The 16,090-nt window shown below is 34.5% G+C and overlaps 1 protein-coding gene across 3 annotated transcripts in view; it reads left to right on the top strand.

Moving 5' to 3' along the window:
• The window catches only part of LOC124083066 (ankyrin repeat domain-containing protein 26-like), a 66,102-nt gene that overhangs the window by 20,022 nt on the left and 29,990 nt on the right, over positions 1 to 16,090 (top strand). The window contains exons 4-12 of one of the 3 annotated variants that reach the window (XM_046429654.2): positions 2,834 to 2,915; positions 4,964 to 5,062; positions 5,657 to 5,688; positions 5,785 to 5,857; positions 8,176 to 8,249; positions 9,674 to 9,767; positions 12,746 to 12,774; positions 12,860 to 12,938; positions 14,687 to 14,796. In XM_046429654.2, the coding sequence (XP_046285610.1) occupies positions 2,834 to 2,915; positions 4,964 to 5,062; positions 5,657 to 5,688; positions 5,785 to 5,857; positions 8,176 to 8,249; positions 9,674 to 9,767; positions 12,746 to 12,774; positions 12,860 to 12,938; positions 14,687 to 14,796 (672 nt within the window). The remainder of the gene's footprint in view (positions 1 to 2,833; positions 2,916 to 4,963; positions 5,063 to 5,656; positions 5,689 to 5,784; positions 5,858 to 8,175; positions 8,250 to 9,673; positions 9,768 to 12,745; positions 12,775 to 12,859; positions 12,939 to 14,686; positions 14,797 to 16,090) is intronic. The other 2 variants (XM_046429850.2, XM_046429721.2) reach the window with 2 other exon arrangements.

Raw genomic sequence — 16,090 nt, 5'->3', positions numbered from 1 at the left:
TAAGATATTTGCATTAATATTTTTAGGATATTAATCCTCTGTCAGAAGAATAGCTGGCAAAGCTTTTCTCCATTTCTGGAGGCTACCACTTCTTACTCTTTTGTGTTTCACTTACTATGCAGGAATTTTTCAGTTTGATGCACCCTCTCTTATCCATTGTTGCTCTTATTTTCTGAGCTGTAGGGGGCTCTATTCAGGAAGTTATTGCCTACATACTGACGTGTTTTCCATATATTTTCTTCTAGTATTTGTAAACCTTCTAGTCTGGTACATATGTCTTTAGTCCTTTCTGAATAAACTCTTGTACAGTGTTAGAAAATAGGCATCTAGATTTCTTCTTTTACATACGGATATCTAGTTTTTCCAACACTATTTCTAAAATGTTGTTTGTCTTTTCTCCAAAATATGTTTTTGGTGTCTTTGCCTAGTATCACATGACTGTACCCCTGGGTTTGCTCTCTGTCTTCTTTTCTATCCATTGGTCTATGGGTCTTTCTTTACACCAGGACCATGGTTTTTATTACTATGGCTCTGTTTTATATTTTGAAATTGGGCATTGTGGTTTATCCATTGTTTCTCTTATGATCAGTATCATTTTGTCTAAGTATTTCTTTGTTTGTTTGTTTTTCTTCCATACAAATTTAGAAGTAGTTATTTTCCCCCCATTTCTGCAACAATACCATTTGAATTTGAATGGGAATACATGGAATCTATAATTCATTTATGGTACTATGCCCATTTTCAGAATATTAATTCTGCTTCTCTATGAACATAGCAGATCTTTTTACTTCCTATTGTTTTCTTATTTTTTTTCTTCAATGTGTAATTTTTCTTGAAGAGGTCATTCACTTTCTTGTTTAGGGTTATTCCTAGCTATTTTTAAAGTTATTTGAATGAGCTATTACTCTTGCTTTATTCTCTCTAGGTTTGCTATGGTATATAGACAAACAGTTTACTTTTATATGTTTATTTTATATCCTGTTACTCTGATGAATTCATTCATCAAAGTAGAATTTTCATAATATATTATGTTCTTCTAAGAATTAGGACTAACTAAATCATTTGCATATAGAAATAATTTAACATTTTAATTTTCTTATTTGAATCCCTTTTATTTCTTTCTCTTTTTCTAAAATTTTAAGTACTGTGATTAGTGAGATTGGCGGCAATGAACATCCTTGTGTATTTCCTGATTTTAGAGAAAATGTTCTTCTTCATTTTACTATTGGCTTTGGATTTGGTATACTTGGTCTTTATTATCTTTTAATAAAATTCTCCTATTTGTAATCTCTCAGGGCTTTGTCATGAGGGCCATTGAATTTGTCAAAGGCTTTTCCTGCAGCTTCTTAAAAGATCATGTAATTTTGCTCTTGATTCTATGTGTGATGTATTAGTTTTATTGATTTGCATGTATTGAATCATCCTGGATCAAAATCAGCTTTTATGGGTTTTTTTTTTTTTTTTTGTATGTGACTAGAGTCTCAAACCAGGAGCATGGTACGAAGGAATCACATCCCCAGGACCTTTTATTGTTCACTTTGATAACAGGTCTCACTAAATTTCCCAGGCTGGCTTTGAAATTACAGTGTTCCTCAAACAACCTGATGCTTTTCTGAGAGTATAGACCTACACCACTATGCCTGATATGTATGCTATTTTGTAATGTGTTGTTGAATGTGGTTTGCAAAGATTTTATGAGAATTTTTATACTATGTTCCTCAAGGATATTGATATCTAGTTTTTTCTTGTTCTGTCCAATATTCACTTTTCCAGTCAGGGTAATACTTTGCAGAATTGCTTTGGAAGCATCTTTCCTTTGCTCTTAAATGTAATGGGGGATTAATATCAGTTCTTCTTTAAATATCTGATAAAATTTAGCCATGTATTCACCTCTGAACCTCTGGTCCATAAGGCTTTTTATTATTGCTTCAACCTAATTGCTTGTTATTGAGCTATGGTTTTCTCTATCTGTTTGATTCAACATTTTATGACATATTTCATTAATATCACTTAGGTTTATTTATCTTTCAATTTTATTCTTTAAAATAGTCTAAATTTTTCCCATTCATTGAAATATAAGTTTTCTAATAGTCTCTAGAGATCTTCTGGATTTCAGTGGTATCTGTTTTAATATTTCACTTTTTGTTTCTAGCTTTATTCATCTGTATCTTCTTTTTTCTTTTAGTTCCCTTGGCGAAGGGTTTATCAATTTTATTTACCATTTTAAAAACAAACTATTTGTTTCATTATTACTATGTTTTTAAAAAATTATCTATTTTATCATTTTGGCTCTGACTTTAATTAATTCTTTTTTTGTATTGGTTTTAGAATTCATTTACTGACGTTTTTCTTAGACCTTGGGATACATTATGAGGTTTCTAAATTGAAATATCTTAGATTTTCAAATGGAGGTAGCCCTTAGTATAAACTGTCCTCATACAACTGCTTTTGGTGGATTAGTGGAGGGATATCGGAAGGGATAGAAAATGTACTGGGCAGTAAGATTTGTCTAAATATGTTATATGCATTTCTGTATAAGTTACAATGAACCCCATTATCTCATATATATATGATCCACAACCCTAGCCCTTGTGTTGATAGTTCTCTATTGTCCTTCTATCCTGGTTTTATAGAGTTAGTAGACAAATGAATATAATATTTGGCTGATTTGCAGAGTATATATAACACTGTGATATAAAATATTTCAATTTTTAATGTGTACTTCTCTAGTTTTTTAATCTAATTTATTTCAAATCTGGAAAATTAGGTGTCTCCTTAGAATACTGATTAGGCAATCTTCAAATAATTCATTAGTTGCTTAACTATCTCTCAGATTCTTCCTCAGAATAGTATTGGTCATTCATTTGGTGATGCACATCAAAGAGAAAAAGATGGTATAAATGGACATACAGAAGGTAAGAACCAGTCATTATAAAATCATTGGATATAATGCATATTTAAAACATGAGCACTAGTATGATTTAATAGTGGAAGAAATGAAAATAATAAATAGTATGGGAGTTGAAATAGTGTATCTTATCAAGTTGCAACCACAGGGTAAGTTGGAGTGGTCCTAGAGGAGCTGAGTTATTAGGTCCAGACCTGCTGAAATTAGAGGAAATTTGGGACACAAGAAAGGGGAGAGAAGAATTCGGAAATGAAGAATGAGAAAAGACTATAGACAACAACAACCAAAAAAAAAAAGAAAGAAAAAGAAAAAATAAGCAGATGCACATTGATGATGGCCTGATCAAACATTCCTTGGAAAGATTATGACTTCTAATACATCTACAAATTAGAGTACAAAATAGGGAGAATTTTAAATAGGTGAAATAAATGGCCAGGCACATGGTGCATGCCTATATTCCCAGTGGCTCTGGAGGCTGAAGACGGAGAAATAATTTTTATTTTAAAGCCAGCTCAGTAACTGAATGAGGTCCTCAGATATTCAGCAAAACCCTTTCTCTAAATAAAATATAAAAAGGGATGTGGATGTTGCTCAGTAGTTAGACACCCATGGGTTCAATCCCCAGTACCAATAACAAAATAACAAAGCAAAAAGAAACATCAAATAGGCATGTTAAGTTAGAGGAATTGGTAGAAGATTAAGCATGCATAAGAACTCTCAAATTTTATTGAATCATATGTTGGGGACCATGTACAAAATGTATGTTCTGACTCAGCAGGTCTTTGGTTCTACATCCTGAATACATTCAAAGATGCTTCCAATGCTCCTTGATCCATAGACTACATTCTGATTTGCAAGAGCAGTTGAATGAATTGCCCTTTAGAAAATCTAAATTAAGAGCCATTGTGTCTTAGTTCATGGCATAACTATATTAAATTAGAGCATAAATCTTGCTTTGTTTTTGATTATGTCTGTTGGCAAAGGGAAAGAACAAATGGATGAAACATAGAAATCGTATTTTTTAAAATATTTTTTGTAGCTGTACACAATAACTTTATTTATTTATTTATTTATTTATTTTTATTGTGGTACTGAGGATCGAACCCAGAGCCTTGCACATGCAAGGCAAGCACTCTACCGCTGAGCCATAACCCAAGCCCCCAAATTGTATTTTTTAAAGATTTTTTAAGTTGTAAATTGACACAATACCTTTATATTATTTATTTTATATAGTGCTGAGGATCAAACCCAGTACTTCACATGTGTTAGACAAGCACCCTAAGACTGAGCCAAAACCCAGCTCCTAGAAATTGTATTTTTAAGATACAGTTACTGCATTGGGAAGAAAAAGTAGTGGGAATAATCTAAACAACAACAACAAAAAGAATCAAGACTATAGGTCTAGAGATAGCTTTTGAAAATCAAAGGGAGGGGTAGTGAGGAGGGAATAAAATTAGCTAGGTAATTTTGAAGGTAATAATAAGGAGACTGAGGTAATGCATTTCAGCTGGTTTCACTATGTTTGCCTTCAAACAAAAGTGAGAATTACTGGTCCAGAGATGGTTTTAAGCAGGGGAAACTGTTAGAATTGGGGCAACCAGCCACTTTAATTCCTTTGCGCCATAACTACCAAGTATAGGGATGTATTGATATCAGTATTTGAGATCAGAAACATAGCATTTAAGAAACATGGGGCATTTTAAAAGACAATTAGTTTTTTTCTTTAATGAAACCATGGCTTTGGGCATGCTAGGAATGCACTCAATTACTCTGCCAAGTCCTTTTCTCTAAATAGCTAGTATTCTGATATGACAGATATTTTATGAAAATCTTTGAAAGTCTAAGAAGTTATATCAAACAAGGCTCATTTTGTAAACAGCAGACTCTTTAGGTTAATTTGTTGAATACCAAAGCTGTTATTTTTTGTATATATGCTAATGAATTTGAAATATAAAAGGTTATTCATGTCTGATAATTCTTTTGCATTTCAATTCACTTTTCCCCTTTGGATTACCATATATTAATATTTTATGCTTATTAAAAATTATTTATTAGATACAGTTCCTATGTCTTCTCAAATGAATGAATCAAGAAACTTTGAGTGGGTCAGACCAGAGGATATATTAAAAGAAGATACACCACTGTCCTCCATGGGTATGGAAAAATGATTATTTTAATAAGTGTATACCAAAGCTGATCATTTCTCAGAACTTTCCTCAATGCAAGTGAATTATACTTTCCACTTGACGGTTATCACAACTTTGGACTTAGTATATTGTAGGACAAATGGAGGAACAGGATACATACCTGTAATAAAGTTAATGAAATGATTGTGATAGGCTACATTAAACACACCTGCTGTTAAATTATTTTCTTTATTTTATATATTTATGCCCCAAAGTTTCTCCTTTGCTCCTCTGATTAGATATCCCCATTCCCTCAATCAATCCGCACCTTTACTTAGTATGTGTGCATTCCCTATTATATTTGTGGTAATTGGAAATGTAATCTCACTTTTGAAAACTTAACTCTATGCTTAATTAAACTAATATTGGATGTTTTTCTTCAATATATTTGAATCATGCTGCTGTACTCAACAAAAACCAGCAAACACAGAAGTCCAAATGTTAAAATATTATTTATCAAAGCTAACCCATGGAACTTGACTCCATGTCAATTCAGCAGGAAGGTGTGGGTGATTTTGTTATATTCATGTTTTGTGGATTGTGTATCCCTTTTGCTTTTCAGTACTTCAGAATTTCACACATCCTGTTGTGAAGGTAATTATAAACTTCTATGTTTATCTTGAATTATTAACTGTGTATAGTATAAAATGTACAACACGTATTTAATATCTACTTTCCAAACCCATACAGCCTATCTTAGACAGGAGGTATTTTCTTCAAAAGAATACAGTGGGGACAACAGAAGAAAGGTTATGCAAATCAGGTAAAAATATATATATATATATATATATACACATATACATACATACACACATACATACACATTCCAGTGTCTATATTGGCATACAAGTTTAAAATTATATCTTTAAAATCACAACAAAATGATTTCTAAAAAAATCTTTATCTCAGACATTTTTAAAATTAAATTTCCCGGAATTCTTATACCTGTTAGGTGAATTATGAGGCTCTATTTTCCTCCAAAATTTTATAAAAACTTATTGCATAGCTGCCAATAATTTCCAAATCTTGGGAGATGAACATAAAAATATGTGTCTGAACCCAGAGATTAAGTATAGTGTGTGAAACAAGACCCAATTAAAATTTAATCTCAATTCTAATATAAACCCACTTTATTGAATAATTACATTGAACCCGTGTTGTACTTTATGCAGCTGTGGATTCTATTCCTTCATCAGTTGTGATTATCTCTGTATTAAACCATACAAAGTATTATTGTGTATTCTTTATATTATTCATTTTCTATAAAACTAATAGAGTATTTTTAGGAAATTACTCTTTTATGATTTTTATTGACCCAGAGTTGTAAATTCAAAAATACTTACACAAACCACTTTATATATTCCCTCTTCATGCTTTTCTTTCTTTTTTTTTGTTTGCTTTTGTTTTTAGTTTACTTTTCAATGGTGGGGACTGAACACCGATACTTTGGCATGCTAAGCAATGGCTCTGCCACAAAGCTTTTTCTCTTATTCATTGGAAGGTTGGGTAAATCCAAGATTCAGGAAATTGACCCCCAAGCACTAAAATGAGTCCCTTAACATACAAAAATGAGAAATTCAAATATTACATGGTAAACCCAAAGAACTTAAACAGTTGGTGTGTTTTATTCTACATGTCATTTGAAATCTTGTGTAACAGTACAGAGCCTCTTATTCCAGAGACCCAGCTTTGTCCTTTATTACTTAATGGAACTTCTTTCTACACTGGTCCCAGAAAATGATATATCCTCTATTTTTCATGGAACATTTTTTTCCATTCTGGCCTGCTTCTCTCTATTTGGCATTCCTGCCACCTTCTTATTCATTTCTGCTCATGCATATGCTCTCCACACTCATCCTATCTTCAGCATTTGGAGCCATCTAGCTACAACACAAATGTGACTATGAACCTCTCTAGAAGATAAAAGGCCAGCTTTTAAAATTACCCAGAAATCTTTCATGCGTTCAGCCTAACACTTTTTCCTTTCCCTTAATTTTACTGTCATCTTGATGGCTCCTCACCAATCCCTATATTTTCAGACAAATACTGACCCATTTAATGCTTCAGTCTGTGTCTATCTACAGCCTTTTAAGCTTTCCCCATTTTCTGCCTCTTACTGGTAACCTCATTCCTTTAGTCTCTGCTGAATCCTAGCTCTAGGAAAGCCATTATTCCTGGCACCTTTTTACTCTATTCTCATAGGGAACATAATAATTCTCAGTTCAAATAAACTGTTGATGCTAAGGTGATATAAAAGAGGTCTTCTCAAGTTCAGGAGCCAAAGGGCTAGACAGGGGAAGGAGTAATTTAGAAGTCAACTGGTAGATATCCAGTTGAACAGTGGCTGAAATGCTGAGATACCTCAAGGGGGTAAAAAGCAGTTTATGACAAGGAGATTGATAATCATGCAGGACTTAACAGATTAAGTCTTACAGAAGAACACATTTTTAGAGTAATGTAGAAAAACATTGCATATGCAAGATGTTCATTGATAACAGTAGAGTCTAAGTCACTGTGGAAATGACTACTGATGAATAGTTGTTTTTAAAAGTTACTGTTATGGGGAAGAGAATACCAAATTGTGTGTATCCCCACATTTCTATAATGTTTTTAAAATTTAATTCTGGCAAATTTTCATTCATCTTGAGTGGATATACCTTTGAGATATTCTTGTTTCTTAAACCTGGTGATACATAGTGTCTCCTCAGGTAGACTGTTGAAGTTTTATACCACTAAAAACATTCCCTGAAAAAAATTCTCTGCTGGGTACAGTGGATCACCTCTAAACACAGCTATTGGGAGACTGAGACAAGAGCATGGCAAGTCTCAGGCCAAAACAAACACTTTAGAGAGACCCAGTTTCCAAAAATAAACAAATATACAACTCTGGCAGAGCTCTTGCCAATGTTGCAATGTTCTAGGGTTAAATCACTGAGTACACACAAGTATACCCCACCAATAAACAGTTAAAGAGGTAATAGCACCTAAAATTCAAGCTTATTATTACTTTTTATTTTTGGCAGACTATCATTCTCTCTAAATGTTCTAAGTTGTTTACGTAAATCTACATACATTTTTCAGCTGAACCATTTTGGTTCTCATCATCTGAAGAAGAGGAGGAAGGTCTTGATGACACCAAAAATAAGCAGCCACAGGTGTGTTCACTCAGATATATTTTTTAAAACTTCTGATTTCTTACTGTATTCCTTGTTTTAAGAAAGTCAATATGGGCAAATTTGATTACCTTTCATAACAGTGGTTTGAAATCTAAATATGATAATTTAATATTGAAACCTAATAGAATTTAACTGGTTATGAATCTGAAAATAGCATTAAAATTCAGGATAACATGTAGATAAATATTATCCTTGTGATTCGGGCAGAATTTTTTCTGAATATTATTTGGGTTTCTATTTTTTTAACCCCTGAAAATGATGAAGAAGTTAAAATTAGTGGTTGGTTTTGCCAATAACCATTTTAATTAATGAACATATATAGTGGTGATGGTCATTGAGTACATTTATGGTAAAAGATGGTCCTTCCCAGTGGCTCAGTTTTAGTTACATATAAACATGGAAAATCACATCCATCTCAGGTGCTCTGTGGGTATCACAGGCAGAGTGAAAAGACACACATACATGCAGATCCTAATCAGACAGCAATTTCAGACCAGTTTTTCTCATACACTCAAATGTGCATAGCTCACACACCCAGCCCATGGATGGCTGGTGAAATCCTTGAATTCATTTACTATTCTAAAAGCCAAAATTCTAGGTTTCATTTGGTCTGAGGCTCCCTACGGTGCCTCTCCAGGTTTTCTTTTTTCCATAGCTGCTGTTTTTTTATGCAGAATGCACACAGGAGCCAATATGACTCAAGCTCTGAAAAATAGTCAGGAAGTGCTGTACATTTTTGTGCTGTCATTTTTCTCTTCATTGGTGTACTTTTTAGTTCTCTCTCAGAGGAACATGTTGTTTACTCTTCCCAGATCCTGTGTGTTGCTTTCTAACAGTATGATAGAAACATTTCTTCACCCTACTTTGTCATTTTATTAAACTGGATTTTCTCTCAGTGAAACACTTACTATAAGCTCTTTAGATCCTGTGAGACTGTGATGACCAAAATGAGGCAAGTCCAATAAAGTCTTATTTCTGCTCAACATCACATAATTCCAAATCTCTTATCACACTGAGTCTCATAAGTCTGTTATTTAAAACATGTAATGCAACATAATATTAATTATATTTCTCAAGAATGTTTAATTAAGTATTTAATGCATTCTCATCTTGTGGGGTTGTGATATATGGTTGTTTACACTCTTAGAATACATGCATTTATGTTATTAAATTTTCAGGGAATACCTTTTCTATGATATCCATCCTGCTTTTACCAAATCAGGAGCCATTGGAAGACAAGAGTTCAGCTTCATCTGAAGCACAAATTCTAGGTTGCCCTGTGGAAAATATGACTGTACTTATCTACATTTTAGTTAACTGCTTTCAAGACCAAAATTTGGGTGATGTCTAAAAGAGTGATATTGAAGTTTTCATGCAGCTCATTGGGGTCCTTTATTTTGCAGGTATTTTCTGAGGGTGGTCCACAGATGTGCATTTCTCACTCATCTGGAGAGAAACATTATATAGCAAAAGAGAAAGCAGATGGACATGTCCATGGTAAGAACTACATACTCTACACAGTTCTTTGGACAGAATATTGATTTCTAACATGAGTGCTGATTTATTCTAATACTTGGAAAAATGAACCTAGTAAACAGGTAATAATGAAAAGTGAGAAAGATAATGAGTTGTCTCTCTTAAGACCAATGTCCAGCAGCAGGTTATAGTGGAGTGTCCCTTTTAGTTTCTATACAAGACATGCATAGATCATAGGGGAAGTTGGAAATTGTGAAGTAGAGAGGATAAGGGTGAATACACACTGGGAAAGGCAGAGAGAGTGAGTGCAGCGAGTAAATGAAGGAAAAAGAAGCCATGAAGGCTGATAAATTTCAGTCACATACCAGAATAAAAAGACCACCTGTTCAAAATGTGGAAGGAAAATGGGAGTTTCCAGTTGTGCAAATGACTCAAGGTGTGAATATTTTTTCTCATTTCTGAGTTGTCATTAGAAAGGAATTGACACGTGAAGAACTGATCATGAAAAAAGAAAGTTTTTTTCTTTTTAGGTGAAATGTTCAAAAATCCATGTGTCTGGTCATAAATTTATATAAAACAATATTGTAATTAAAACAAATAAAAAATAAAAATACCTATATCATAGACATTATTGGCACTACCTGGGATGAAGCACAGATGGCAGACACAGAAGTATGGGAAGTGGACAAATGTACAAAATGTTATGGACTGATACCTAAATTCATAGTTTTTTAAAATATTCTTTGGACAATTTGGAAAGGAGAAGGGAGAATAGACACTGAGAAAAGCAGAGAGAATACAGTGAGTAAATGAAGGAGAAAGGACTTCTCATCGTTCAGGTTTGGGAACATGATTGGGTGGAAAACTGGCTCTATTATTGTAAGGCATTTGAAGGCAGGGAAATGAGAAGCAGACTAAGTGCAGACCCAGACTCTCAGACTCTAATAGATCATCTGTGGGGATCCATACTCAAAATGCATACTCTGACTTACCTGGCCTGCACATCTATGTTTTCTTCCATGTAAGGTGATTCCAATGATCACTATCTGCCGGCCACCATGTAAAGAGGTCAGGAAAGGATTTCCTTTTAGCAAAACTAAATGCAGAGCCACTGGAACATCAAATGTAATAAAGTTATTGCATACATCTAGTTTTTATTCTGATCTTGTCTCTTGGCAAGTGATAAGAACTTGAAGTATAGAATTTATATTTCTTAGGTCTAATCCTTAAATTGGGAATTAAGAAAGAGTGGTGGACTGGGGTTGTAGCTCAGTGGTAGAGTGCTTGCCTTGCATGCGTGAGGCACTGGGTTCTATCCTCAGCAACACATATAAATAAATAAATAAATAAATAAATAAAATGAAGACATTGTGTCCATCTACAACTAAAAAAGAAAAGAAAAAGAAAGAGTGGGGATAATTCATAGACAAAATGGAAAATATAAAGAATCAAGACCAGAGATCAAGATGTTGCTTTTGAAAAGTTCCTGGGAAGGAGAAATGTGGAAGAAACAAAATAAGTTAGCTGGGTAATCTTGGAGGGAATGATGGGGAAACTGAGAGCATGCAATTCAGGGGCTATCAGTATATCTATCTTTCACAATATGTGAGAGATTGTAACTTGTCCATCATTTGAATCATGAGGGGCTTGTAAGTTGGGGAAAGATTCCAGCCATGACCATCTTTTCTCCATACCTATCAGACATACTGCTTGCTGTGGTTTAAATTGAGTCATTCTGAGGAGCAAAATTACATTTCAGAATCATTCGTGGTTTTTAATGACAGCTCTGCTCTTTCTCTTCTTTCCTCTCTTCCTTCCTTCCTCTCTTCCTTCCTTCCTTCCTTCCTTCCTTCCTTCTTTCCTTTCTACTCCCTTCCCTCCCTCTCTGTCTTTTTTCCTTACATAATTACTTTCTGTATTTCTTTCCTATTTGCCTGAAAATAAAATTTTGATCATGGGCATTCTAGAAATTCACTTCATTACTGAGCTACATCCTCATCCTTCAAAAGCTAATTATAATTTTTTGATAGGCCTGGCCTTTTATGAATACCCTTAAAACACTGGCAAGTCACACCAAACCAAACTCATTTGTAAACAGAACTCTTTATACAGTTTACTCTTTGAATACCCAAAATCTTTGTCATATATGCGTGTGTTTGTGTGTGTAATAATATATTATTGTTATCAGATAAAGCTGTGCTCTTCCATTTCAGCTTTCCCTTTAAATTTTTATGTCTCAAAAGTTGAAACCAATTAAACCTTATTTCTTAGATGTGGAAACTATCTGTTCTCACACAAGGGGATCATGGAAATCTAATCTGTTTAAACCAGAGAATACAGGAATAGAGGATGCACAAGAGGAACCAGCATCCCACCTGAATATAAGAAACAAACAATAGGTGTCATAGCTTTCAGTGTCAAAATATGTATTTCAACTGACTCCTTCAGATATCTTTGTTGAGAAATGAACCTAACATTTCCCTGGGATCTGAACACAGCTTTGGCCTTACTAAACAAAAATGAAAGGACAAATGCAGTAAATATATACATACTTAAAATTATAAAGATTAAATCTTTTCAATAGTATTTCAGTAAGATAGGTTCTATGGCTTGTTTTTGTTTTGACTTCACCTTTGCCATTGAATCTCTTAGGAACCTTCTTTGCTTCTCCACTAGAGGATTGTTGGATTCTCCATCAATCTGTATCTTTGCATTGGTATATGTTTCCTTGTCTGTTTTATTTATGGTCATTGGACAAATAATCTCAGGTTTGTGAAATTAACAGCATGTTTCACAAAACCTATTCACAAAATTCCTTTGGCAGATTTTAGTCACATGATTGTTGTCAGCCAAACCAGCCAGCACAGAAACCCAGGAGATAGCATAATTTTTAGCACAGCTGAACCATGGACCTCAGATGTATGTGGAGGCATCTGTAATGTATGAGTTGTTTTGTCCTCTTCAACTTTGCTTGATTATATACCCCTTTTGTTTTTCAGCCTCTAGGGATTCATCTGATTTCAGAAAGGTAATTAAATTTCTATATTTATTCTAAATTATTAACTTTGTAGTCAATGAAAAATACACTCTTTATGTACTACCTTCTTTCTAAGCGCACCGATCCCATCACAATAAAAGAGGCCCTTCCACGGAAAGGATCAGGCAAGGTGAAAGAAAAGACAGTCAAATTGGGTAAGTTTTACATTACAACACTCCAGGGAACACAATGTTAAAACACTTGAAATGCTACCAGTGTTCTCACATGTAAGGTGGTTTTCCCAAAGAGGTGGGAGGATTTTCCTCACAATGTCATCAGTAGTCACAGAAAAAGATCTCTCCTCTGTGTTTCTGGGAATATCCCCTCAATTCTGAATTTTTTCCCCTACATATCATACTATTACATTCTCCCTATTTCCAGCCTTTGGCGTGAACTAGCTACCATGCAAATGTCACCATAAGCATCTCTTTAGAATGTGAAAGGTCAACCTTCTGAAATTTCTTAGAAATATTTCCTGACATGAGCCAAGCCTCATTCTGTATCTTTATACCTTTCCTCTGCCTCAACTGTCCTCTAGCATTAGGCCTTACCTATCCCTTTATTCTGAGACAAATCCTGACCTATTTCATACTTTTCTCTGTGTGGGCCTACAGCATTTCATGCTCTCACCATCTCCTGCTCTCTGGCTACTCACCTCTCACCTGTCTTTTTGAGGGGTGAGTAGCCAGAAAAAACACCATCCCTGGGGGCACATTTTCTCTGCCTTCTTAGGTCATTTTCTCTGACACTTCAGCTGGTCACATTAGCTTCCAGACACATAGGTTCCTCTTTGCCCTTCTCACCGGAGTCACATGGGTATAGTCTAGCCTGCACCAGTTTTTTCTACCTTCCATCAGGCACAACCTAGGTCCCTTGATAGGCACTTCCAGGATCCTCATGTGCGTGTGTGTGTGTGTGTGTGTGTGTGTTGTTTAGAGGAACTGAATCAAAGAAACCACTGTTGCACTCTTTCCGAAGATGGCTATGGCTTCAGCACTCCCATCACCCATTGAGAGAAGAGCATGCTTTTTAAGCACCAGTGCATAGTGCACCTTTTGGTCAGATCAGTTTAAGCAATATTTTTGATCTCAGGTTTCTCCTTAGCAGGGCACATCATGGTACAACTTAGAATACATCTTCCTCTTCTCTCTCCCCCTTTGTCTGAGGCAGATCTGCACTGATATTTGCATGCAGGTTGTAGGCTTTTTTTGTTTATGGTACACAGATTACTGAATCTCTGGACCTTTTCAGTGTTCAGAAATTTTAGGGATTTGAATAAAATCCCTCTTTCACTCACTTTGCTGAGAAGCTCTTCACCAACTCTTTGGTCTCCATGCAATAGTGCAGCTTAGAATGCAGCTTACTCTATACTAACATTTTCCCAGAATCAGCCCTTCTTTCCATGTGTATTTTCAAGCTTGTTTCTGAGCAAATTTCATTGATCTTGAGTAGACAAATCTTGGCAATATGGTTTGCACTGAACCTTGTATCCTGTCATGTCTCTATAAGATGTGTGTTGAGGATTTGGATCAAGAAAAAATACTCCCTGAGAACTCAATGTTTGTTGAGTGCAAATGGGTACATCTTTATTCACAACTACTTGGAAGTCCAAGCCTTGAAGGATGGCTGTATTCAGTACACTCAGAGGACTCCAGTTGCCAATTAAAGTGGCCATGGGATAGAACTAAGTGGTAGAGTATTTGACAAGAATGCATAAGTTTGTGGGTCCACTCCTAAGGAAAAAAAAAAGAAAAAGAAAAAAGAAAAACTGTGGAAAGTTGAAACCAGTAATTATTCACCAAATATTAAACTTAATTGGAAATCATATTTGGGAATATTAAGTTGTTTTGGTGTTACAATTACCCTTTTCTATTTGTATTGATATTCACTCTTTCTAATGCAGTTCTAAGGAATGTGAGTAAATGTATTCATTTATCAGCAGAGACCCATTTTGACATGACTTCAGAGGAAGAGCACAAAAGTTTTGATGACGCTCAATGTACCCAGTCTCAGGTATGTCAACATATAAAGCATTTCTTCCTGTTTTCTCTTGTTTTTCTTTCTTGAGGAAAGTAAAGGAGGCCAAATGAAAATACCTTTTAAATAGTCTTTTGGAATCCAGGCATTATATATTGCTAATTACATCTAAAACCACTCTGAACTGGTTAGAATCTGAAAATAGCATTAGTAGTCCTGTCAACTTATAGCTAAATTTACTATGTAATGGAGGCAAAACAATTCTAAATGTTGCTTGTGCTTCCACTTGCATAAACATTTTGAAAAATAAAGTTGAGACTAAATTTGAGACTGACGAATAACCACCTGGGTTATGAATGGTAATGGTCACTGACTGCATTCATGTGAAAGGGTGATGTTGTCAAAGGCTCAAAATTCTAGTGAAAATCAGTAGTTATTTGCTACAAGTTGATATATATATATATATATATATATATATATATATATATATATATATATATAAACTTTACATCCTGGTTAATGTTTATTTGTTATTTCTTTATTTTTTATTGATTTTTTAAAAAAATAAATGACAGGAGAATGCATTATAATTCTTATTACACATATATAGCACAATTTTTTATATCTCTGGTTGTGTATAAAGTATGTTGACCCAATTTCTGTCTTCTTACATGTATTAAACAATTTTTCTGTGGTGACCTTTTCATTTTGTTTCTCATCCTTGCCGAAAATTCAGTCAATATGTTGAATAATTTTATCAAAATGTCTTAGTATATTAAAGAAATGTATTTGTGTGCATTAATGGGGGAATGATGGAATTTAGAGATGCTGTCTTATCTTTTTTCTCACATTGCCAACATTCCTGGTGTGAGATTTAGCACACATCTAGATTTATTTTATTTGGCTGGCATATGTAGGTCCTTGGGTTTACAGCTTTCCCTTTGGGGTGTATCCTGGGCAGGGGCCATATCTCAGTGTCAAATCCCCAACTGAACACCTAAGTCTCATATTTTCAAACAAAAACTTTGTTAGTTTATTGTTTAAACAGTGTGATCCTATTTAATATGAAACATACTCCTCAAAATTCTTTAAAATAAGACTTGAAAGCCTTCTCACATTTGATGGTGAATGCAAAGTCGGATGAGTTACAATGAATATCATTCCTCCCGTCTTTTGGGGTGTATACACCTTTGTTAGCATGTTGTCAAGGAATGCCTTTTCTATGACATCCACCCTGCTTTTACCAAATCAGGAGCCATTGGAAGATAAGTGTTCAGCTTCATCTGGAACACAATGCTAAGACACCCTATGGAAAGTGTGACTGCTCAGT

Source organism: Marmota monax, unplaced genomic scaffold, assembly GCF_021218885.2.
Source record: "Marmota monax isolate L192 unplaced genomic scaffold, Marmota_monax_Labrador192_F-V1.1 WCK01_AAM20220418_F8-fsc00035, whole genome shotgun sequence".
NCBI classification, from domain to species: domain Eukaryota; kingdom Metazoa; phylum Chordata; class Mammalia; order Rodentia; family Sciuridae; genus Marmota; species Marmota monax.
This window is presented reverse-complemented; position numbering and strand designations above follow the sequence as displayed.